Source organism: Panthera onca, chromosome D3 (assembly GCF_046562875.1).
Source record: "Panthera onca isolate mPanOnc1 chromosome D3, mPanOnc1 haplotype 2, whole genome shotgun sequence".
Taxonomy (NCBI): domain Eukaryota; kingdom Metazoa; phylum Chordata; class Mammalia; order Carnivora; family Felidae; genus Panthera; species Panthera onca.
Genome location: NC_138350.1, coordinates 90,929,383 through 90,949,827, shown reverse-complemented (window position 1 = coordinate 90,949,827; position 20,445 = coordinate 90,929,383). Strand labels below are relative to the sequence as shown.

The 20,445-nt window shown below is 42.7% G+C and overlaps 1 protein-coding gene across 11 annotated transcripts in view; it reads right to left on the bottom strand.

Annotated features, from left to right (window-relative positions):
• The window catches only part of ZNF236 (zinc finger protein 236), a 107,805-nt gene that overhangs the window by 44,495 nt on the left and 42,865 nt on the right, over positions 1-20,445 (bottom strand). For 10 of the 11 annotated variants that reach the window (XR_013551166.2, XM_081790838.1, XM_078435120.2 and 7 more), the window contains 4 exons: positions 14,244-14,516; positions 12,801-13,004; positions 1,866-2,007; positions 715-975 (listed from right to left, as the gene is read on the bottom strand). Coding sequence is in view for 10 of the 11 variants with exons in the window: in XM_081790838.1 (XP_081646964.1) it covers positions 715-975; positions 1,866-2,007; positions 12,801-13,004; positions 14,244-14,516 (880 nt within the window). In the remaining variant the exon portion in view is untranslated. The remainder of the gene's footprint in view (positions 1-714; positions 976-1,865; positions 2,008-12,800; positions 13,005-14,243; positions 14,517-20,445) is intronic. The other variant, XM_081790839.1, reaches the window with a different exon arrangement.

Genomic DNA, 20,445 nt, shown 5'->3' with positions numbered 1-20,445 from the left:
AGATATCTGGGTTAAAATACCGCCTGAAGAGGAAATACTCGGGAGCAGAAGCTTTAATGTTCTCTTACGGCAGACCTAGCGACTCTTCCTGTCACAGTATCCCGGGATGTGGTGACCTTGTGCAGCCTTCCCAGTACAACACAGAATACTGTGCCTTCACAGAAATCCCAGTGAATGAGCTCCAGACATAGCCAGAAATGCACCGGTGCGAGGGCTTCTTGGGTCACCTCCATCTGGAGATGAGAGAGTCCTCGAATCAGATACAAACGTCAGCGAGCTTTAATGACGGGTCTGTGTGATCGCTAAAACACACGTTCTTTTCAACTCAACAACACAGAGCGATGAGCGTTCGGAGACACTAACGATGTGCCGGGAAATCACGGGGCGCGGGACTACCACTTTCTTTTTTGCCCTCTTCACCACCTGATTGTACCAGGCACGGTCTACCCCGCACTTGGGCGACTGCTGACTGTTTGGAGAGAATTTACAAAGCATTTAGCCCAACAGACACCACTTCGATGTTACATTAAAAGCAAAAGAGTGAATGTTCTGAGCGTGTGGCTCTTAGACGATGACATAAAAGTTTATCTAGTCCATACACCTCAGCTAGAAGTAATAAAACAAGAAACAAAGACCATTATTTCTCAAAACCACTCTGCACCCCCATCTGGGAATTACAGATAACTAAAAAAGGACCATCAGAATTACACCTACCTATGGGTTTTCATGTGCTTTTTGCAATTTAGCGAGGTCTTAAACGTTTTCTGGCAATAGGGACACATATAGGGACGAAGGTCATTGTGGATACCCATGTGTCGCCGTAGGCTACCGCCAGTAGTGAAAGCCCCGTTACATATCAGACACTTGAAAGACTTGACTCCAGTGTGCGTGCGGACGTGTGCTTTGAGCACTCCCGCAGAAACAAAGCCTCTTCCACACTGAGAACATTTAAAAGGCTTTTCACCTGTATGTGATCTAAAAAGAATAAAAATGTTAGTGAATGAGCGTCTTACAACGTTACAATGCTTCGTACGTTAGACTAGAGCACACGTGTCCACCGTTTCATTGAGCACCACGGCGGCGGAAGGCTCGGCAGTGGGGACACCCTTCTGGACATTCTACCAGCGAGAGCGCCGCAGATTCAGAGCTCGAGGGACTTGCCTGAGCCACACAGCGGCGCACGGCGGAGACAAAGGTCTATGGCAAGTCCGCCTCGAAGTTCTCAACGTTTTCATGACATTTCACCATCTCTCGCGACCAAGTCTCTGCTTTCTTTTCACTGTTGCTAGCACCAAGCATTCATCTAAATTCTGATGAATGAATCTGGAAAACCGTTACAGTACCTCACTGTAACTCAACAAACCCAGTACTCGTTTGACACGTCCTAGAAATTGCAAATGCTGACATATAATACTGCAAATAAAATGCGGTGACAATTTCTGGGTAGAACGGTCTAGTCAAAACACTAATGAATGAACATATCAGTCACCGGGGGCGCCTGGGTGGCTCAGTTGGTTAAGCGTCGGTCGGCCTTCAGTTCAGATCATGATCTCACGGTTCGTGAGTTCGAGCCCCGCGTCGGACTCTGCACTGACAACTCAGAGCCTGGAGCTTACTTCGGATTCTGTGTCTCCCTCTCTCTCTCTCTCTGCCCCTCCCCCACTCATGCTGACACTCTCTCTCAAAAATAAATAAACATAAAAAAAAAAAACATATCAGTCACCAATAAATACTGTGGGGTCAAATGTGACATTTTCGAATCCCAAAAACAAACACTACTGTCCTTACTATTTCTACAAGCTCCCCGCTCACCGAATCACTGCAGTTAAGCTACATCTCCCATTTCTGGGTGGACATCACCTTACCTGATGTGCTGTTTAAGGTGGCAAGACTTTTTATATGCACGATGACAGTAAAAACACTTGTACGGTCTGTCTGCTTCGTTTACAAAATTGTTATTAAAATAACTTTGAAAAAACTGGTTTCTTGGAATGGGCTGGATAAGACCTACAAACCAAAAGAAAATCAGGAATAATTCACTGTTAATGCTACTAAAAAAGTTAAATGTCAAAAGGCATCTGTTTTCCCCAAAAGATGAAAATTTGGAGGAGTTAAGATCTAGATTACCAGTGTTGCAGCTAAATGCTATTTTAATTGTGTTAGAAACTGGCTATTTCAAAAAACTGGGAAACACTTATAAAGTTAACATAAGACAGGTATTTTCCAACACAAGGAATATATGTACATTGCAGTTCCTTCCTCTGGTTCTAGAGCCAATTTTTAATGCATTCCTACATTTGCTGGCATGGAATCAAAATAACCGTATCCAAACCGTAGGTTAACCAGGACTCTGAATCCCTTATTTGTTCGGTATAAAGACTATACCCCAAGGACGACAATAAACTCAAAACACAAATGACTCTAACGTGATCTTCTGTTCTAAAAAAAAAGTCTATTTTTATAGAAATGCTATTAAAGGGTTATCTGTGAATAGGAAAACTGGGAACTGAAGTATTCCAGGTTTTACCGACTTTCAATAAATAAAGAACCCCCTTAGGTTGACTGTGAAACTTAGGTCTTGATCAAGCCATTGAGCTAAGTACGCAATTCAGGACAAACACGCATTTGAGCCTTTTCGATCGCTTCCTATTCACCTGGAACGTTAAGAGGGAGACCTCACCGTCGCTCTGCCCAGGCGCCCCCTCCTGCCCCAGGGCCACACGGCTGCCGGTCAGGATCCTGGGCCACTAACTCCCGTGTGAGGATTCTTGGCAGGCACCTCTCAGGACACCGTGGCTTTCCTGGACACTCCAGACCACAGCTCGGTTCTCTGCCCTAAAACCTACTTCTCCCTCCCAACTCTCCTTGTTGCACGTGAACGACAATCCCCCCAGTCACATGGGGCCAGGAGTTCAGAATTTTTGAGAACTCCCTCCCCGGTCTCGTTCGGTCCTTTGCCGTCCTGGGGGCCCTACGTCCCCACGGCCTCAGAGACCTATTTCCCCTTCTTCATTCCCGCTGCCGCCAATCTCAGACAGCGGAGGAAAAAGCAAAGCTGGGGAGGATTCAGAGGCTCAGCAAGTCACGTCACTCCCATATCAGACTCAGGAAAGGGACCTGTACCTCCTGATGCCTGCGCCAGAAGCCCACCTGTTTTTCAAAGAGAACTCGGCACCCTCCCTGTGACCTGTGTTTAATCGACACAGCACAAACCTGAAACTGCCCAAACTTGTCCCAGTTCACGAGTGTTTGGGACCAGCAGAGCCGAATCAGTGCCATTCAGAGTCACTCTCTCTCTGGAAGCTGCAAGGCTGTTCCACGCTCCCCAGCTTTGTCCTGGGGACTCGGCTCCCGCTCAAAACAGCTGGAGTCGCCTCCCCCAGGTCCCACAGACCGAATCCCACGGAGACATATGCCGCGACGACGCCTCCATCAAATCACGGTTCTGCTCAACCTTCTCCGGTCCCCAACAGAAAGACCCTGTTACTGAAGAACACGACGTGCTCACAGGCCTTCCATGGCTTGCTACCGAGTTCTGGATCAGCACCGCTCGGCGTGCCTTCCGCCCGCTGGCGCTGGCAGCTCCACCCGGCCGCCCACCCTCCCTCCAGCCCCTCTGGCTCACTCTCCCGGTGTCTTTCCCCGCCTCCACTGGCTGCAGCGGAAGCCCAGGACGTGTGCCATGGTCACAGACATAGCCCCGAGCCCGTGACAGTCACCTGCCAAGGAGGACAGGGATCGTGACCAAAGAAATTAATGCTCCCGCCCGCAGTGTCGAGAAAACCAGGGACTGAAGGAAAGAAGCACACACACAAATCCAAACCAAGATCGTACAAGCCCCACCCCAGCCACCTACCTCTGCGGGGACCCCTCAGCCCCCCGTGGCTCCCCACCCAACCCTGGGGTGGGGAACTCTGGAACCTACGTCCTCCACCGTAAACAACTTCACGCAATGTTTAGTGCCTCATTTCTTTTCCAGGACATTGAGCCTACCTTCAAGAGTGAGTCCCCTGAAGCTGGCACCCTCACTCCTAGTGACTGCTGCTTCTCTGACGAGGAGCCCTCGCCCTGAGCCCTGGCCCAGTGCTGCCTCCTGGTCTGCCATCATTCCTTCCCGACCTGCCTGCGACTCCATGAGCAGAGTCCTGTATCCAACCCCTCGCCGATGTGCTCCTATGTACTCTGCAAGTCCTCTGGCCCCCCTCCGGTAATTAGGAAGCTCGTTAAGAGAAAAGTGAAAGAACCCGCTCTCAGAGATAATAATTAACAGCGTGTGTTCTAACAAAAGGGTCTGTTATATACAAAAGCAAGTGGGATCGGCCATACACCCTGTTCTGGTTATACTTCAACTCCATATTTGCCACCTTTCCAGGTCAGTACCTAGGACATCCTCATCATCCTCTGCAAGGAACTCCCCTGGGTCAATGTGTCCAGTGCATATCACACACTTGTGGTGAGTATCTCTATTGCCCTAACTGTATACTGTCACAGTGCTGCAAGGAACAATCCAGTCTACACAACTCTTTGCCTTAGTCATTTCCCCAACACGCACGGAATGACAACCTCTGGGGTGGTGTCCAGGCACATGTATTGAGAAACAGACCCCTAAATGATCCTGAGTCCTTTGCAAGTGTGTGGGGGGAGGGGGCTCCCTACTGTGAGCTATTAAGGCAGTAAAATTATAGGCCTCATTTTTTAGATGCTTTTTCACCTATAATTTTACAAACATAAACTCCTGTTACAAAGTTAGACTAATTATAAGGTCTCAATCTTCGAAAAAAAAAATTAAGGGAGAATTAAACATACATAAATTTCCTATATATACACACATATATACATATATACATATATTAAGTAAACTACTCTTCTCAAAGAAAGGCACGAATAAATTCTAGTTGATTAACGTGTCTCAAAAACAAACTGGAAATGTGCTTAAAACTTCCTAAAATTCCTCCTGTAGTAACAGGAGAAAGAGTTTTATCTTGCTACAGTATTTCAGGAAATACATTTAAGCCTTAGAAGAGCTTTCACACGTTATAAACAGTAAGAGAATGCAAATACCGCAACATGATGACAAACATAACATTATTATAGATAATGCACACCATATAAAATGAACTTGATATTTGAGGTGAGACGAATGTGTTTTAAAAAGCAAGATAAATGCTCTAATATCAATATAATTAAAACATGAAGATAAACTTGGAAGATCAATCATTACACCCCTGAGGTTTAAAATAAAAGATAACCAGGGACGCCTGGGTGGCGCAGTCGGTTAAGCCTCCGACTTCAGCCAGGTCACGATCTCGCGGTCCGTGAGTTCGAGCCCCGCGTCAGGCTCTGGGCCGATGGCTCGGAGCCTGGAGCCTGCTTCCGGTTCTGTGTCTCCCTCTCTCTCTGCCCCTCCCCCGTTCATGCTCTGTCTCTCTCTGTCCCAAAAATAAATTAAAAACGTTGAAAAAAAAAAATTAAAAAAATAAAATAAAATAAAATAAAATAAAATAAAATAAAAGATAACCATGGGGTGCCTGGGTGGCTCAGTCGGTTAAGCGTCCGAGTCGTGATTTTGGCTCAGGGCGTGATCTCACGATTCACGGGATCGAGACCCAGCATCGGACACTGCACGGACGGTGCAGAGTCTGCTTGGGATTCTCTCTCTCCCTCTCTTTGCCCTTCCCCACTTGGGCTCGCTCTCTCAAAATAAACTTAATAAAAAAATAAATTAAATAAAAGATAACCAAAGCCCGGCTCCCTTTCAAAGAAAAGTTATTTCAAACATCTGTGCTACACAAAATGAAAAAATGGGGACATTACTCTTATACACACACATACACGTCGTCACATATGGGGAAAAACAGTGACTTCTAAAAAAATAGACGTATCTCTGAGTTGAAAACTGAGAAGCAACTATAGACCAGAATCGCTTTTCCTTTTTTCTTCCCCCCCTAGCTTTATTGAGAAGCTGAGAAGTGAAAGGCATACATCGCCACAGAGGAAGGCAGACGGCAGGATGGTCTGACACCTATTGTGACGTGGTCACTGCGGTGGGCTCGGCTAACACCCATCCTCTCATAAAGATACAACAAAAGGAAAAGAAAGGAAAAAAGAAAACAGTTCTACCTGTGATGAGAGCTCTGAGGACCTACTCTTCACAACCGTCCTGCACATCACACGGCAGCGCTAGCTGTAGTCACCACGGCGGCCTTCTCATCGCTGTTGTGTATTTATCTCACAGCTGGAAGTGTGTGCCTTTTGACCCCCTTCCTCCAACGCTCCCTGTCCCCCACTCCCCTCTTCTGATAAACACTAGTTTGACCTCTTGTTCTATGCATCTGTTTTTGTTTTTTCTTCCTTTTGGATTCCACACATAAGTAAGATCATATGGTATTTGTCTTTCTCAGACTTGTCTCACTTAGCAAAAAAATGCCTTCAAGGTCTGTGCACGTTGCCACAAATGGTAGGATTTCCCCGTCGTTTATGTCTGAATAATATTCCATAATGTTTTTACCCGTCTGTCCATCAATGGACACTTAGGTTGTTCTCATCTCTTGGCTACTGAAAATACTTCTGCTGTGGACATGGGGGTGTGGTTATCTTTTTGAGTTAGTATTTTCATTTCCTTTGGAGATGGATGCAGAAGTAGAATTTGCCGGATCATAGGTAGTTCTATTCTTAATTTTCTGAGGATCCTCCTTACTGTTTTCCATAGCAGTTGTACCTATTAACAGTCCCACCAACAGTGCACAAAGTCTGCCCTTTCTCCACATCCATACCAGCATTTGTTGTCCCACAGGCATAGTTCACTGTGGTTTTAATTTGCATATCCTAATGACTGGTGATGTTGAGCATCTTTTCACGTAACTGTCAGCCTTTTGACTATCTTCTTTGGAGAAAAGTCTATTCAGGTCTGTTACCCACTTTTTAAATTTTTTTAGATTTATTTATTTATCATTTTGCCATTCAGTGAGGAGTTCTCTATTTATTTTGGATATTAACATTTTATCAGATACACTGATTGCAAACTTTTTTTTTTGCATTCTATAGACTATCTTTTCACTTTACTGATGGTTTCCTTTGCTGTACAGAAACTTTTTAGTTTGATGTGGTCCCACTTACTTTTTCTTTTGCTGCTTGTGCTTTAGGCATCATATCCAAAACATCATTACCAAGACCCACATCAAGGAGCTTTGTTCCTAGGTTTTATTCTAGAACTTTTATGGTTTCAAGCATTACATTTATGTATTTAACCCATTTTCAGTTAATTTCTGTAAGTGATATAAGATAAAGGTCTAGTTTCATTCTTTTCCATGTGAATATTCAGTTATCCCAGCACATTTACTGAAGAGAGCATCTTTTCTCCATTGAGTGTTCTTGGCTCCCTTGTCAAGTATCAGTTAACCACATACACTTGGATTTGTGTCTGGGCCCTCAATTTTATTCTATTGGTCTTCTGGTTTTTATGCCAGTACCACACTATAACCATGACTACAGCTTTACAGTATAACTTGAAATCAGGAAGTGCGATGTCTTCTGCTTTGTTCGTCTTTCTCATGATTTCCATGGCTAATCAGGTCCTTTGTGGTTCCTTACCAATTCTTCTACTTCCGTAAAAAAACACCATTAGAATCTTGACAGGATTGCACTGAATCCATAGATGGTTTTGGTAGTATTGGCACTTTAACAATATTAATTCTTCTGATCCATAGAACACTTTTCTATTTATTTGTGTCTTCTTCAACTTCTTTCATCAGTGTCTTGTAGTTTTCAGAGTAGAGACCTTTTTACCTCCTTGGTTAAAATTTATTCCTAAGTATTTTACTGTTTTTGATGCTATTGATCTAACTAGGACTTCCAGTACTCTGTTGAATAAGAGCAGTGAGAATGGGCACCCTTGTCTTGTTTTGATCTTAGAGAAAAAGACTTCAACCTTTTACCATTTAGTATATTGTTAGCTGTAGTCTTGTAGCCTTTATTACATTGAGTTATGTTCCTTCTACTCCTATTTTGTTAAAACTCTTTATCATGAATGGATGCTGAATTTTGTCAGATGCTTTTTCTGTGTCTACTGGAATCATATGACTATTTCCTTTTATTCTATTAATGTAACATATCACACTGATTAATTTGCATATGTTGAACCATCCTTGCATCACTGTGATAAATCCCACTTAATCGTAGTAAATAATTCTTTTAATGTGCCACTGAATTTGGTTTAGCAGTATTGTCCTGAGAATTTTTACATTTATATTAATTAGGGATATTGGCTAGTTTTCTTTTCTAGTAGTGTCCTTTTCTGCTTTTGGTTTAAGGATAATGTTGGCCTTGTAAAATGAGTTTGGGGAATGTCCTTCCTCTTTGATTTTTTGGAACAGTTTGAGAAGGGTTGGTATTAATTCTTTTTTAAATGTTCGGTAAAATTCACCAGTGAAACCATCTGGTCCTGGGCTTTTTATATTGAGAGACTTCTGATTATTAATTCAACGTCCTTACTAGTCATTGGTCTATTCAGACTTCCTATTTCTTCCTGATTCAGTCTTGGTAAGCTGTATATTTCTAAGAATTACTCTATTTCTTCTAGATTGTCCAGTTGGTTGGCATTTAATTGTTCATGGTAGCCTCTTCGGATCCTTTGTATTTCTGTGGTATCAGTTGTAATGTTTTCCTTTCCATTTATAATTTTGTTGATTTGGATGCTCTCATTCTACCTTTGTTAGTCTAGCAAAGGTTTTCTCAATTTTGTTTATCTTTTCAAAGAACCAACTCTTAGTTTCATTAATATGTTCTATTGTTTTATGTTCTCTATTTACTTCTGCTCTAATCTTTACTACTTTTTCCCTTCTGCTAACTTTGGGCTCAGTTTGTTGTTCTTTTTCTAGTTCCTTAAGGTGTAGGATCCTTAAGGTATTGTTTATTTGGGATTTTTGTTGCTTCTTAATTTGGTGTTTACTTCTATGAATTTCCCTCTAAGAGCTGCTTTTGCTGCATCCTATTAATTCTGGTACATTGTGTTTCCATATTCACTTGTCTTAAGAGACTCTTTTTATTTCCTCCTTAGTTTTTTCTTTGATCCACTGGTTGTTCAGGAGAGTATTTCCATGTGTCTGTGAATTTTCCAGTTTCCCTCACTGATTTCTAGATTCACACCACTGTGATCACAGAAGATACCTGGTAGGATTTCAATCTTCTTGAATTTGCTAAGGCTTTTTTTTGTGGCCTAACGTATGGTCTACCCTAGAAAATGTCTGATGTGTGCTTGAGAAGAATGGGTATTCTGCTGTTGTTGGTTAGAATGTTCTGTATTTTCCTGTTAGGTCCATTTGGTGTGTAGTATTGTTCAAATGTGCTGTTTCCTTATTGATTCTCCATCTGAATGATCTGTTCATTGTTGAGAGTGGAGTACTGAAGTCCTCAACTATTACTGTATTACTGTTTATTTCTTTTAGCTGTTTCTGCTTTTATATACTTGGGTGTTCCCATGTTGGGCATATAAATATTTACAATTGTTATATCTTCTTGATGTACTGACCTCTTTATCATTATATAATGACCTTTGTCTTTTTTTTTTCTTTACCATTTCTACCTTAAAGTCCATTTTGTCTGAAACAAGTGGAGCTACTCCTGCTTTTTTCAGTTACTATCTTTGAAATGTCTTTTTCTACCCCCTTCACTCTCTTTGTGTTATCTTCACAGCTAACCTGAGCTTCTCCTGGGCAGCATATCACTGAATCTTGTTTTGTTCTCCCTTTAGCCATTCTGTGTCCTTGGATTAGAGGATTTAATCCATTTACATTTAAAGTAATCATTGATAGGTAAGAACTTACTAATGCCATTTGGTTAATTGTTTTCTGAATCCTATGTTCCTTGTTTTCTTATCCTGCTTTTTATGTTTTGATACCTCAGTATGTTTTAATTTCTTTACCATCTTCTTTTGTGGGATTACTGTAGGATTTTCCCTTGTGGTTACTATGAGGCTTACACAGACTATCTTAAACTTATACTATTTTAAACAGATAATAACTTCAATAGAATCCATAAATTTTACACTTTTACTTCTCTTCCCCCTCACATTTTAGGTTACTGCTGACAAAATTTATGTTTTTTCTATACTATGTAACAGCAAATGCCTATAGTTATGGTTATTTTTACAACCTTTTTTTTTTTTAACTTTTAAACCAGAGTTTTAAGTAAAGTGTGCACCACTATTGTTGTAATGCAGAATCTAACTATGACTACATATTTACCATTACCAGTGAGATTCATGCTATCTTGCTAGTTGTATAATGTAAAAGCAACATAACTCTTTCTAGAGCTTAGTTTTTATATCTGTACAAATGAAGAATGTAGAGAAGTTTTGAATGACTATTTTCAAGTTCCTATACAGCTCTCAAAGTTTTTGACCGTATAATACCATACCACCAACTGTGCTTCCTTAATATGCAGACTAAATTACTTGCTATGGTAGTTTTAATGCATTCTAACTTTCTGAAGTGACAGTCTTAGCCTAAGTGACATATTGTGTTTTAAGTAACTTGGCTAAACTAGAACAGCTCATCTCTCAATGAAGTCAAGTAACTGTAACTAATCTGTGCTAAAACCCTCTCTGTCACATTTTTATCAAAATCTGTCCCCGGAAGGTTATTAAAGTCACATCTTTTCTACAGAGCCCCTGAGGAGCTCAGAGTCTGAAAGAAGAGACAGACACAAATATAAATGACAATGACGTTAAGCATTGTAAATAATTGTTTACAATATTTTACCTTCTATAATGGGAAGCCCTCTCTATATGAATCGTTTCCCTCATGTGTCTCACTCAGCCTGGACCAAAGGAGAATTCTGCTTCCACTAATTTGATCTAAGTTTGGTTTCCCAGCTATCTGTGAAACCAACAAGTAAAATGTGCCCATTTTAACCTGGGAAAAAGTCTGGAGTATCAGGACTGTAGTTTAACTACGGGTTTAGAAAGTTAAAGTCAAGAAACCCACAGATGTTTAATTTTATTAATGGCAACCTGAAAAAAAAAACTGGTAATTTGAGGGTAACTCTGAAAGCATGAAGGAAAATTCTAGGGCCACTAAACAAATGTTGAATCTGTCCTGACTCTCAGAGACTTTCCTCATTTCAGGAATGACACAAACCATTGAGAACCTAAAGATTATGGTGAAGATCGGATACACATTAAACTAGTGTGTTGTTTTGCTTTGTGAGCTACCAAAAGTGGACAAGAACATCAAGCCATTCTAACCTCCATGGGAGCTTTGTCAGTTTCTAGGGTTTGAACAATTAATACCCTAAGAATTACAGTTTCCAGGAAGCTCAGTACAACACACACATAAAATCAACAGAGAATGATACCCTGGGGAGGATGACGACCTTCAATGTTTGAAGGGTACCCTTCAATGTTTGTTGTTTTTTTTTTTTTTTTAATTTTTTTTAACGTTTATTTATTTTTGAGACAGAGAGAGACAGAGCATGAACGGGGGAGGGTCAGAGAGAGAGGGAGACACAGAATCCGAAACAGGCTCCAGGCTCTGAGCAGTCAGCACAGAGCCCGACGCGGGGCACGAACTCACGAGCTGTGAGATCATGACCTGAGCCGAAGTCAGACGCTCAACCGACTGAGCCACCCAGGCGCCCCTGAAGGGTACCCTTCAAAGGGTACTTTTTACATACCCTTTTTATGTGTACTTCAAATCCGCTTTAGTTTCACCGTTTGGTTAAATTGATCTAATTGAGGAATTTTCACTATACTTTACAATTTGAATATTTCTCCTTTCTTCTAATTGTTTTTGGTTTATATATGTGATGCTATGCTCCTAAATAAAGATTCATGATTTTTTTTTTCTTTAGATTCATGATTGTTGAGGAGTGCCTTGATGGCTCAGTTCGTTAAGTGTCTGACTCTTGGTTTCCACTCAGTTCATGATCTCACAGTTCGTGAGTTCGAGCCCTGCATCAGGCTCCACACTAACAGTGCAGAGCCTGCTTGGCGTTCTGTCTCTGCCCCTCCCCTGCTCATGTTCTCGCTCTCTCTCTCTCTCTCTCTCTCTCTCTCAAAAGAATAAACTAAAAAAAATTCATGATTATTGATCATCTTATTAGCAAACTGTAATTCATATTAATCTAAAATATCTCCCTTTATACCATATGATCTTTATTTATATTAAACTATACTTTGATGTTAATTTTGTTCATGGACTGGATTATCTTGCTTAAGACCTAATAAAATACAGAAACTGTATAAAAATGTAAGTTTTATCCCAGAATTTAATGCAGTTTCTTTAATTTTGTTTAGCACTTTCTCATAAGCAGTGTTTCTAGATAATAAAATCATAGTTTAACCTTAATAACATTGAGCCTGGGAAAAAAAAGCCTTAAACGCTAGCAGTTGTCCTTTTTAAGTCCAAAGATGAAAGCAGCCCATATAAAACCTATGACCTGTCATGTAGGGATTTTAAGATGAAAGTAACAAAGCGGATTGCGCATCTCACATGAGGAACCCTCGTCCACGTTGACGGTTCCACTGAGGCAGAAATTTGTCTTCAGTGAGGACTTACGTGCTAGTATCTCCAGCTGGACACATCCTTTCTTTCTTAACCAAGAACACAATTTGGGCAGTAGCTTAGACAGAGCTAGGATTTTCATTTTGACTGTGGAACATACCGGGCCGTAAAGCAAAAGTGCTCCACAAACACTTCATGAACAGCATGCTAAAACTGTCTCCCCGTAACCATCGGTCTACCACTGTGTAGACAAAACACTTATATCCTCTCTGCAAGGTGCAAGAGGGAAGAGAATCTTACCTACGTCAGTTATGAGAATCGGCTCTTGCAAAGGAATGTCAGGGACCGGAACGTTCGTCTTGCCGACTCGAACCTTCGCCGGTTTACGCTGGTGCCTCATCTTCCTTAGCTCCGTGTGTTTAAAGTGAGAAGCAATGTGAGTCTTCCTGTGGCCTGAGGTCCGAAACTTTTTGTCACAGTGAGGACAAGCAAAAGGTCTGACTCCTAATAAAAATAAAAGTACGCGGCAGAATTATTTCAAGAACATACGTCTCAACAATTAATGCCAACATAAAATTCTAGTAGTTTAATATTGACTTGAATAGTTTGTCGCTTCATGCGCACAATTTCATGGATGTCATGCAGCTATTTTCCCCTGTCTGCATACAGTGCATACTATAGATGTTAAGGTATGTCTTAAGATCATTGGAAGTAAAAAAGATTTGCTATCCTCGCATTGCAAAACATTTAAACCTTCAGATACTCAAATATTCAGTCCCTAGGAATACTCCAGGGCAGTAAGACTGCTCTCTCTCAAATCATCATCCGTAACGTGGAACAACGTCTGCCTCCAGGCTGGCTGCCAGGATTGTAGACACTCATGTTTAACGAGCACTCAGCAGCTCCACGCATTTAGTAAACAGCAGTAAATGGTAGTTGTCAGTGATTGTAAATAATAATGCTGCTGCTGCTGACAATAATAATGTCCTCTTCACAATTCTCTACTATCAATTCCCTTTCCTGAAGGAAATTCCTTCATTTACAATTTTATCGGTAAACGAAAACGGAGGTTCCAAAGAAGGGCACATAACAAAACCAGCAAATGTCAGCTTTTTTAAACACTCCTCCACATGATCAGCTCAGCCCCGGAACCCCAGGTGGGCAGGAGAAGTTTCTGCTAATGGATACGGGGTTTCTTTGGTGGGGCCGGGATGCTAAAAACGTTGAAAATAGACAGTTGGGTGGGTTGCACAATTTCTGAATAAAGTGAATTCTGAGTTCACCGCAAAATAAGAGTCCATTTTATGATCTGTGAATGTATCACAACAAAACGATCCTAAACGAAATTACAGCCTAAATATGAATGTTTTCATGCCTTCATCCTGACGACAAAACATCTGAAAGGGTGAAGAGGCATCAGGCTTTGCCTCCCTGCCCCCCCCCCCCCCCACCCAGGCGTCTCCTTACAAAGGCCCACCTCCTCCACCTCCGCATGCGGTGGCCCCCAACACCCCTCTCTTGGCCCTTTGCCTCCTGTGTTCATTCCGAGTGCCAGTGCTTAGTGCTTCCCTCATTCAGCCGTGGGCTCTGTGGGCATCTAGTCCCGTCACTCTGTGGACCAGCATATACCTGCAGCCTAGCCTACCAAGGTGATCACAGAGACTTGGGAAGGGTGTTCGGCTGTTGCCCGCAGGCCCCGTGAATCGGAGGGGACGGGAGGGGAAGGCCCCGAGCCCCGGGCACCTGTGTGCAGGCGGATGTGCACTTTGAGGCTCCCCGACGTGGAGAAGCTCTTCATGCAGTACTGGCACTTGAATGCCTTGATGCCCGTGTGGGTCTTGATGTGCGCGGTCAGGGTGCTCTTTACGGCAAAGGCCCGGAAACACTGCGGACACTTGAAGGGCTTCTCGTGGGTGTGAATGCGGATGTGGCGCACCAGGTCACTCGGCTTCCGGAACTCCTTGGTGCAGTAGGGACACACGTGCCACCGGACACCGTTCTCCTCGCGGATCGAACCTGGGGCCGAAAGAAAACACAACCAGTCCAGCTCGGCCTGTCTGGCCCTTGTGTTTTCTACCCACCGTTAAGGCACTTGACCGTCTGGGGTTAGATCGAAACAACAGCGTACCTATGAAAGAGCTATCTACGTTTTTTGCCACAGCAGAAGATGTACGATCAGTTAGGGAAAAAGGTGAAATTTCCATAATCACTGAAATGACGGAAGACTATGAGTGAATCCTGCAGAAAATCTTCACAGTCACATGAGAACACAAATCATGGCCTGAGGGAGGGAAGAGGGCTAACTGGACAGGTAATACACATAAACCAAAGGCAAGCGTACAAACTCAGGCCACTGTACATGTGAATAAAAGCACATGTGACCAAACGACTCCAAAGTGAACTCGGGATATGAGGAGACGAAGGGGGAGAAAGCACTGTCTGAGCCCATCTGATACCACGAATAACAAACAAGTAATCCCCACGCAAGTAATTGGGAGACCATGAATTCTTGCCCTATGAAAAGGCATTCATAAATACTTATGACACAGAAATAGCTCACGACCAAACATAAAAGACTATTTTGTAACTTTAAATATTATCGTTCAACTTTCAATCAGGTTTAAAACTATTCCCATCAGGGGCGCCTGGGCGGCTCAGTCGTTTGAGCATCTGACTTCGGCTCAGGTCACGATCTCAAGGCCTGTGAGTTCGAGCCCCGTGTCGGGCTCTGTGCGGACAGCTCAGAGCCTAGAGCCTGATTTGGATTCTGTGTCTCCCTCTCTCTCTGCTCCTCCCCGGCTCATGCTCTGTCTCTGTCTCAGAAATAAATAAACATATAAATAAATAAATAAATAAATAAATAAATAAATAAATAAAACTATTCCATCCAAAGAAAAATCACGAGTTTACTGAAATATAAGTAAAGTGATTTCTAAATTATAAAAATTTTAAAAACAAAATTCAGCAGAACCACTTTTTATCTTTTATAATTTTGATTAGCTTTATTTATCTGAAATTAAATAGGTATTTACAGTGAGGTCAAGAACCCACTTAAAATTAGAAAGATTTTGGCCAGGTTAACAAAATTCATCAGGAAATTTTAACTGTTTATTTAACTGTGTCTTTACAGACATAGCTTTATTAGACAAAAAATAATTTGTGTCCTTCTGTTATTAGTAAATGCAAGGAATTCTCCTTATGTACAAGTGAATCTACAAGGAGCGAAAATGTAGTTTCCTGAAGATGATGCTCTTTGCAAGACTAACATAGGAAATAAGGTTAGGTAAAATTAAAAAACTTACATTTTTCTAAAAACAGTGACGCAACAGAAACTAGGTCAAGTCAGGAACACACGCAAACCACAGGGAAAAGAAGAGAAAATATGGGACGTGGCTTCAAAAATGGGAGAGAGCATTTATTTTATGGTGATACCGTTTACATTAAGGAAGTCTGAAACTTAAAGCTGTTTAAAACCAATAGGTAAAAATTAATTCATACAAGTGCAGTAATTACCTAAAGATCTTATGATAAATCAAAAAAGCCAAGGTATAAAAAGGCGACAGAACAAGAGTATCTATGAGCTAATAAACTTGGGAACCCTCCCCATCAGGTTTTCATCCAGGCAAGAATGAAAACTGTACCTTTAACTATCTAAGATGACAGAACATTCAACTGTCACCAGGTTCTAATTATTTCCAGAACGGACTAGAACAGAAATTACAAACTGGCGGCCTTGCAGCAGTCTCCACACGTGGCCTGCATGGGCTTTGTTTGGCCCACGCGCTGCTACTAAAATATTAAATCCAGATTTTCGACCCTCTGACAAACTGAAAGGTCTGGAAAACCAGATGTGCGTTCCCACGCGGCAACTTTCCCTGGTGCTGGACAACCGCTTTTCTCTTCAAACACATTAATAAATTTAAGAAGAAAAAGCATACATTATAATCGTCTTCAAGATGAAAAGGCAATTACTACAATTTAATATCTAGTCTTAATTTCTAAAAAATCGTCTGAAAACAGGAAGAGATGAACAAACATATATCAGTATGTTTTCATTTAATAGGAAAATACTAAAAACAATCCTATTACAGTCCAGAAAAAATCCGCTATCACTGCCATGAATTTATTGTGTTCTAGTGATACAAGCCAGTGAAATTAGGTAAGATACAGAAATATACAGCATTAACTAACTACAAAGGAAAAGGTAAAAATCATGATTTACAAATGATATGATTAAATGCCTTAAAAAACTTAAAACTCAGAAAGAGGCGTGGAAATCAACATCATATCTACAAGCAAAATCCAGAAGAAAATTTTAAAATGCCACTGAAAAATGAAAAAATACAGAGAAAAGATCTGAAGAAATGGAAATCTACACCCTATTCTTCGGTACAAAGACTAAAAGTTATAAAGACATCAATTCTCACTGGTTAAATCACTTACATATAAATACCGAAAGGACTTTTTTAAAAACTAGAGTTTTGGAGCTTTAGCAGACAAGTCTAAAGTACACATGAAAAAATAAGTATGGGAAAATCGTTCAAAACACACCGTCAAGCGTAGCAGGAAAGGACTAGGCCCATAGACACGAAAGCATACCGGTAGCAGACATGAACAGAAAGACAGATTCGTGCCCAGAACACGGTCCGGAAAAGACCCATACAGGTCTGGAAGGGTAACAAACAGAACGGTATCACAGTGTTTCAGTGGAGAAAACAGGATTTAGTCCATAAATGGTGTTTGGACAGCGGGGTGCCCATCTAAAAACAAAAAATTAAATTGAGTCAGAGATTCAGCTTAAAATATGAAAGTATGAGGGGCACCTGGGTGGCTCAGTCGGTTGGGCGTCCGACTTCGTCTCAGCTCATGATCTCACGGTTCATGGGTTCAAGCCCCGCAATGGGCTCTGTGCTGACAGCTCGGAGCCTGGAGCCTGCTTCGGATTCTGTGTCTCTCCCTCTCTCTCTGCCCCTCCCCCGTGCTCGCTCGCTCTTTCTCTCTCTCTCAAAAATAAACATTAAAAAAAATTGAAAGTATGAAAGCGTTGGATAAAAGAGGTTATTTCCCATAACGTCCATGTTGAAGTCTAAGTATTATAGAAGTCCAAAATCTGTGAAACACTGACCAATTTGGGTATAGAAAATATTTCTCAGGGCGCCTGGGTGGCGCAGTCGGTTAAGCGTCCGACTTCAGCCAGGTCACGATCTCGCGGTCCGTGAGTTCGAGCCCCGCGTCAGGCTCTGGGCTGATGGCTCGGAGCCTGGAGCCTGTTTCCGATTCTGTGTCTCCCTCTCTCTCTGCCCCTCCCCTGTTCATGCTCTGTCTCTCTCTGTCCCAAAAATAAATAAAAACGTTGAAAAAAAAAAATTAAAAAAAAAAAAAAAAAAAAAAAAAAAAAAAGAAAATATTTCTCCCTTTTAATTCAAAACGACAAATTAGAAAAGAATATATGCTCTCAAAATACTATCATCCTTAATGTATCATGGCAAATAAAAATCAAGTCAGGCTAATGAAAAAATGTAGGTGGCTCTTCAACATGAAAAGTTGCTCAACCTTTTTACTCCTTATTAGAGAAATGAAATTAAAGCTACAATCAGAAACCATTTTAACCTATCAGATGAGTAAAAATGGTTCCCAAATTTTGATAACAATCCCTTCAAAAGGCTGTGAGGAAATGGACAGATACCCCAATGCACTGTGGATGGGGGTATAAACTGTCAGAAAGCCCTGGAAGGAAAATCAGCAACATTTACCCCATTGTTTTTCTTTTGATATGAAGCACATTAGTGATACAAATACTGAAATTTGAACAAGATCTGTGGACTGGATCAATTTCACTACCCTGATGTTGAGGTCTATATTCTGGTTCTAGAAGACAGCATCCTTGACCTTAGGACACACACACTAAAGTATTTGAAGGGGTATTAAATAAATTTGTATTTATTATCACCTGTATTTGCAAGATTGCAAATAACCTACATAATTATTTATCCATAAAATGGAACAATCTCTAGATATTTTCTAAAATATCAGGTGGAAAAAAGTAAACTGCAAGAAAGATTATATATAGATTTTATACACACACACACACACACACACACACACACACACACACCCAGTATGCCCCCCAACATACTGAAAAACAATACGATACATACTATATAATAACATGCCTGTACTTGTTTAAAAGACAGAGACCCCCAGGGACAGCGGCTGCCCTGGAGAGGGGTTATGTGGAGGACAAGGATGAACAGGGGACGTTTCACTGCACACCGTTTTGTATCTTTTGAATTACGTGGCAAGAGCAAGTTTCACCTAGTTAAAAAATCATTTTTAAATCTGTGCATTCCACGCAGCAGTCATCCCGGGTCAGGCACTATTCCTCACACTCAGGTCTCTCCCTTTCGTTCTGCCACCGCCCCATCGCACAGACGAAGGTTAGCGAACCTGCCCCAGGTCAGGTGCCAATAAGTGGAAAAGTCAAGGCACACGTTGACATCTGTGTAATTCTAGAATCTGAGAGCGATTCTCTCAGAGCACTCTGTCCTCCCAGCTCCACTTCAAGGAGAGTGCTCACCACACGCCAACGACCACGGCAGGCAGACCCCTGCCCGTGGAGGGACTCAGGTGCGGGATTCGAGCACGCACGTGCAGCAGAGCTCAGGGACCTGCATCAGGGTGGACTCGCCCCGGGGGGGGGGGGAACGACACGACATTCAGAAACGTCCGCATGCGAGGGGACGGGGGCCTGGCCGGCTCGGCGGTGGAGCACGCGACTCTGGGTGTCAGCATTATGCGTCAAGCTCCACGTTGGCCAACGTGTCGAGATTATTTAAAAAAAACATAAAACGAAATCTTCAAATAAAAAAGTCTGCATTCGAAAGACAGTTTTTGGAGGTACATTTACCAGGCAAAGAAGAAGCAAAAGCCGGGTGTGAAGTTCTGGAAACTTAAAGCTCACAACGGCCACAGCGTGAGAGGTCTCGCGGGGTCCGCGAGACGCAGAGCTTGAGGCAGACAGGGTGACGTGATGGAAAGCCTACGCGCCACGAGAGGTTTTCGGCAGGACGAAGAAAACCGTACCCTAGAGGTGTCCTCCTCACTCCCGAATCGGTTTCCACACCGGAGGAATTACTGGGGACGCGGCCAGCCGTGTCCCCGGCATCGGCCTTGGCCACGGTGGAGGACGAGGGTGACGAAGGTGACGAGGCGATGAGGACCTGGGTGCCGCAGGGGGGAGGCAGGACCGAGGGACGGGAAGACGCCTGTGGGTTCATCCGGGGGCCAGAGCGCACAGCCACTGCTGTCGGAGAACTGCAGGACAGCAGGAGAGACAGACAGACAGACAGACAGGCTCCTCTAGGACCCACTCCAAGGGCCGCTTCAGGCGCTGGACGAAGGCCCTGGCGTATTCTTGCAACGGAAGGTGTGCCCAGAGGCCGCAGGTGCGGTCCGGAGGACATACAGTGACAGTCACAGAAAGTCGTTCTGCTTTCTACTGGAACATCAAGCTGAATACAAATACTCAGACTTAACTACTGTTCAACAACAACCGGGGAGACGCTCATATCTCAGGATCCACGTTCAGATGCTGAACTTACAGAGAAGACTTTAAACGAAGCAAAGCAGCCCAAGTGTGCCCTCGCTCTCTGTCCCACAGCGTCTCCCTACGTGGCCCCAGCCTGGACGGCCGTCCTTGTCGTTCACGCCGTCTCAGCGGCGGACGGGACTGCGAGAGAGGTTAGCACCACTGGACCCTCGCGGCCTCCGACTCAGCCAGTGGGTCGTGGAGTGACGTGGAAACCAGAGGCCGCAGGATCCTCTGGCAAAAGACGCCCTGTGGGAACAGTGCAGCCCGCACCTGGCGGAGGCAGGACACCGAATCTTGCACAACGTTGGGACACCCACTCGGAAGTGACAGGCCAGCGTCCTGAGGTGGGGGGGC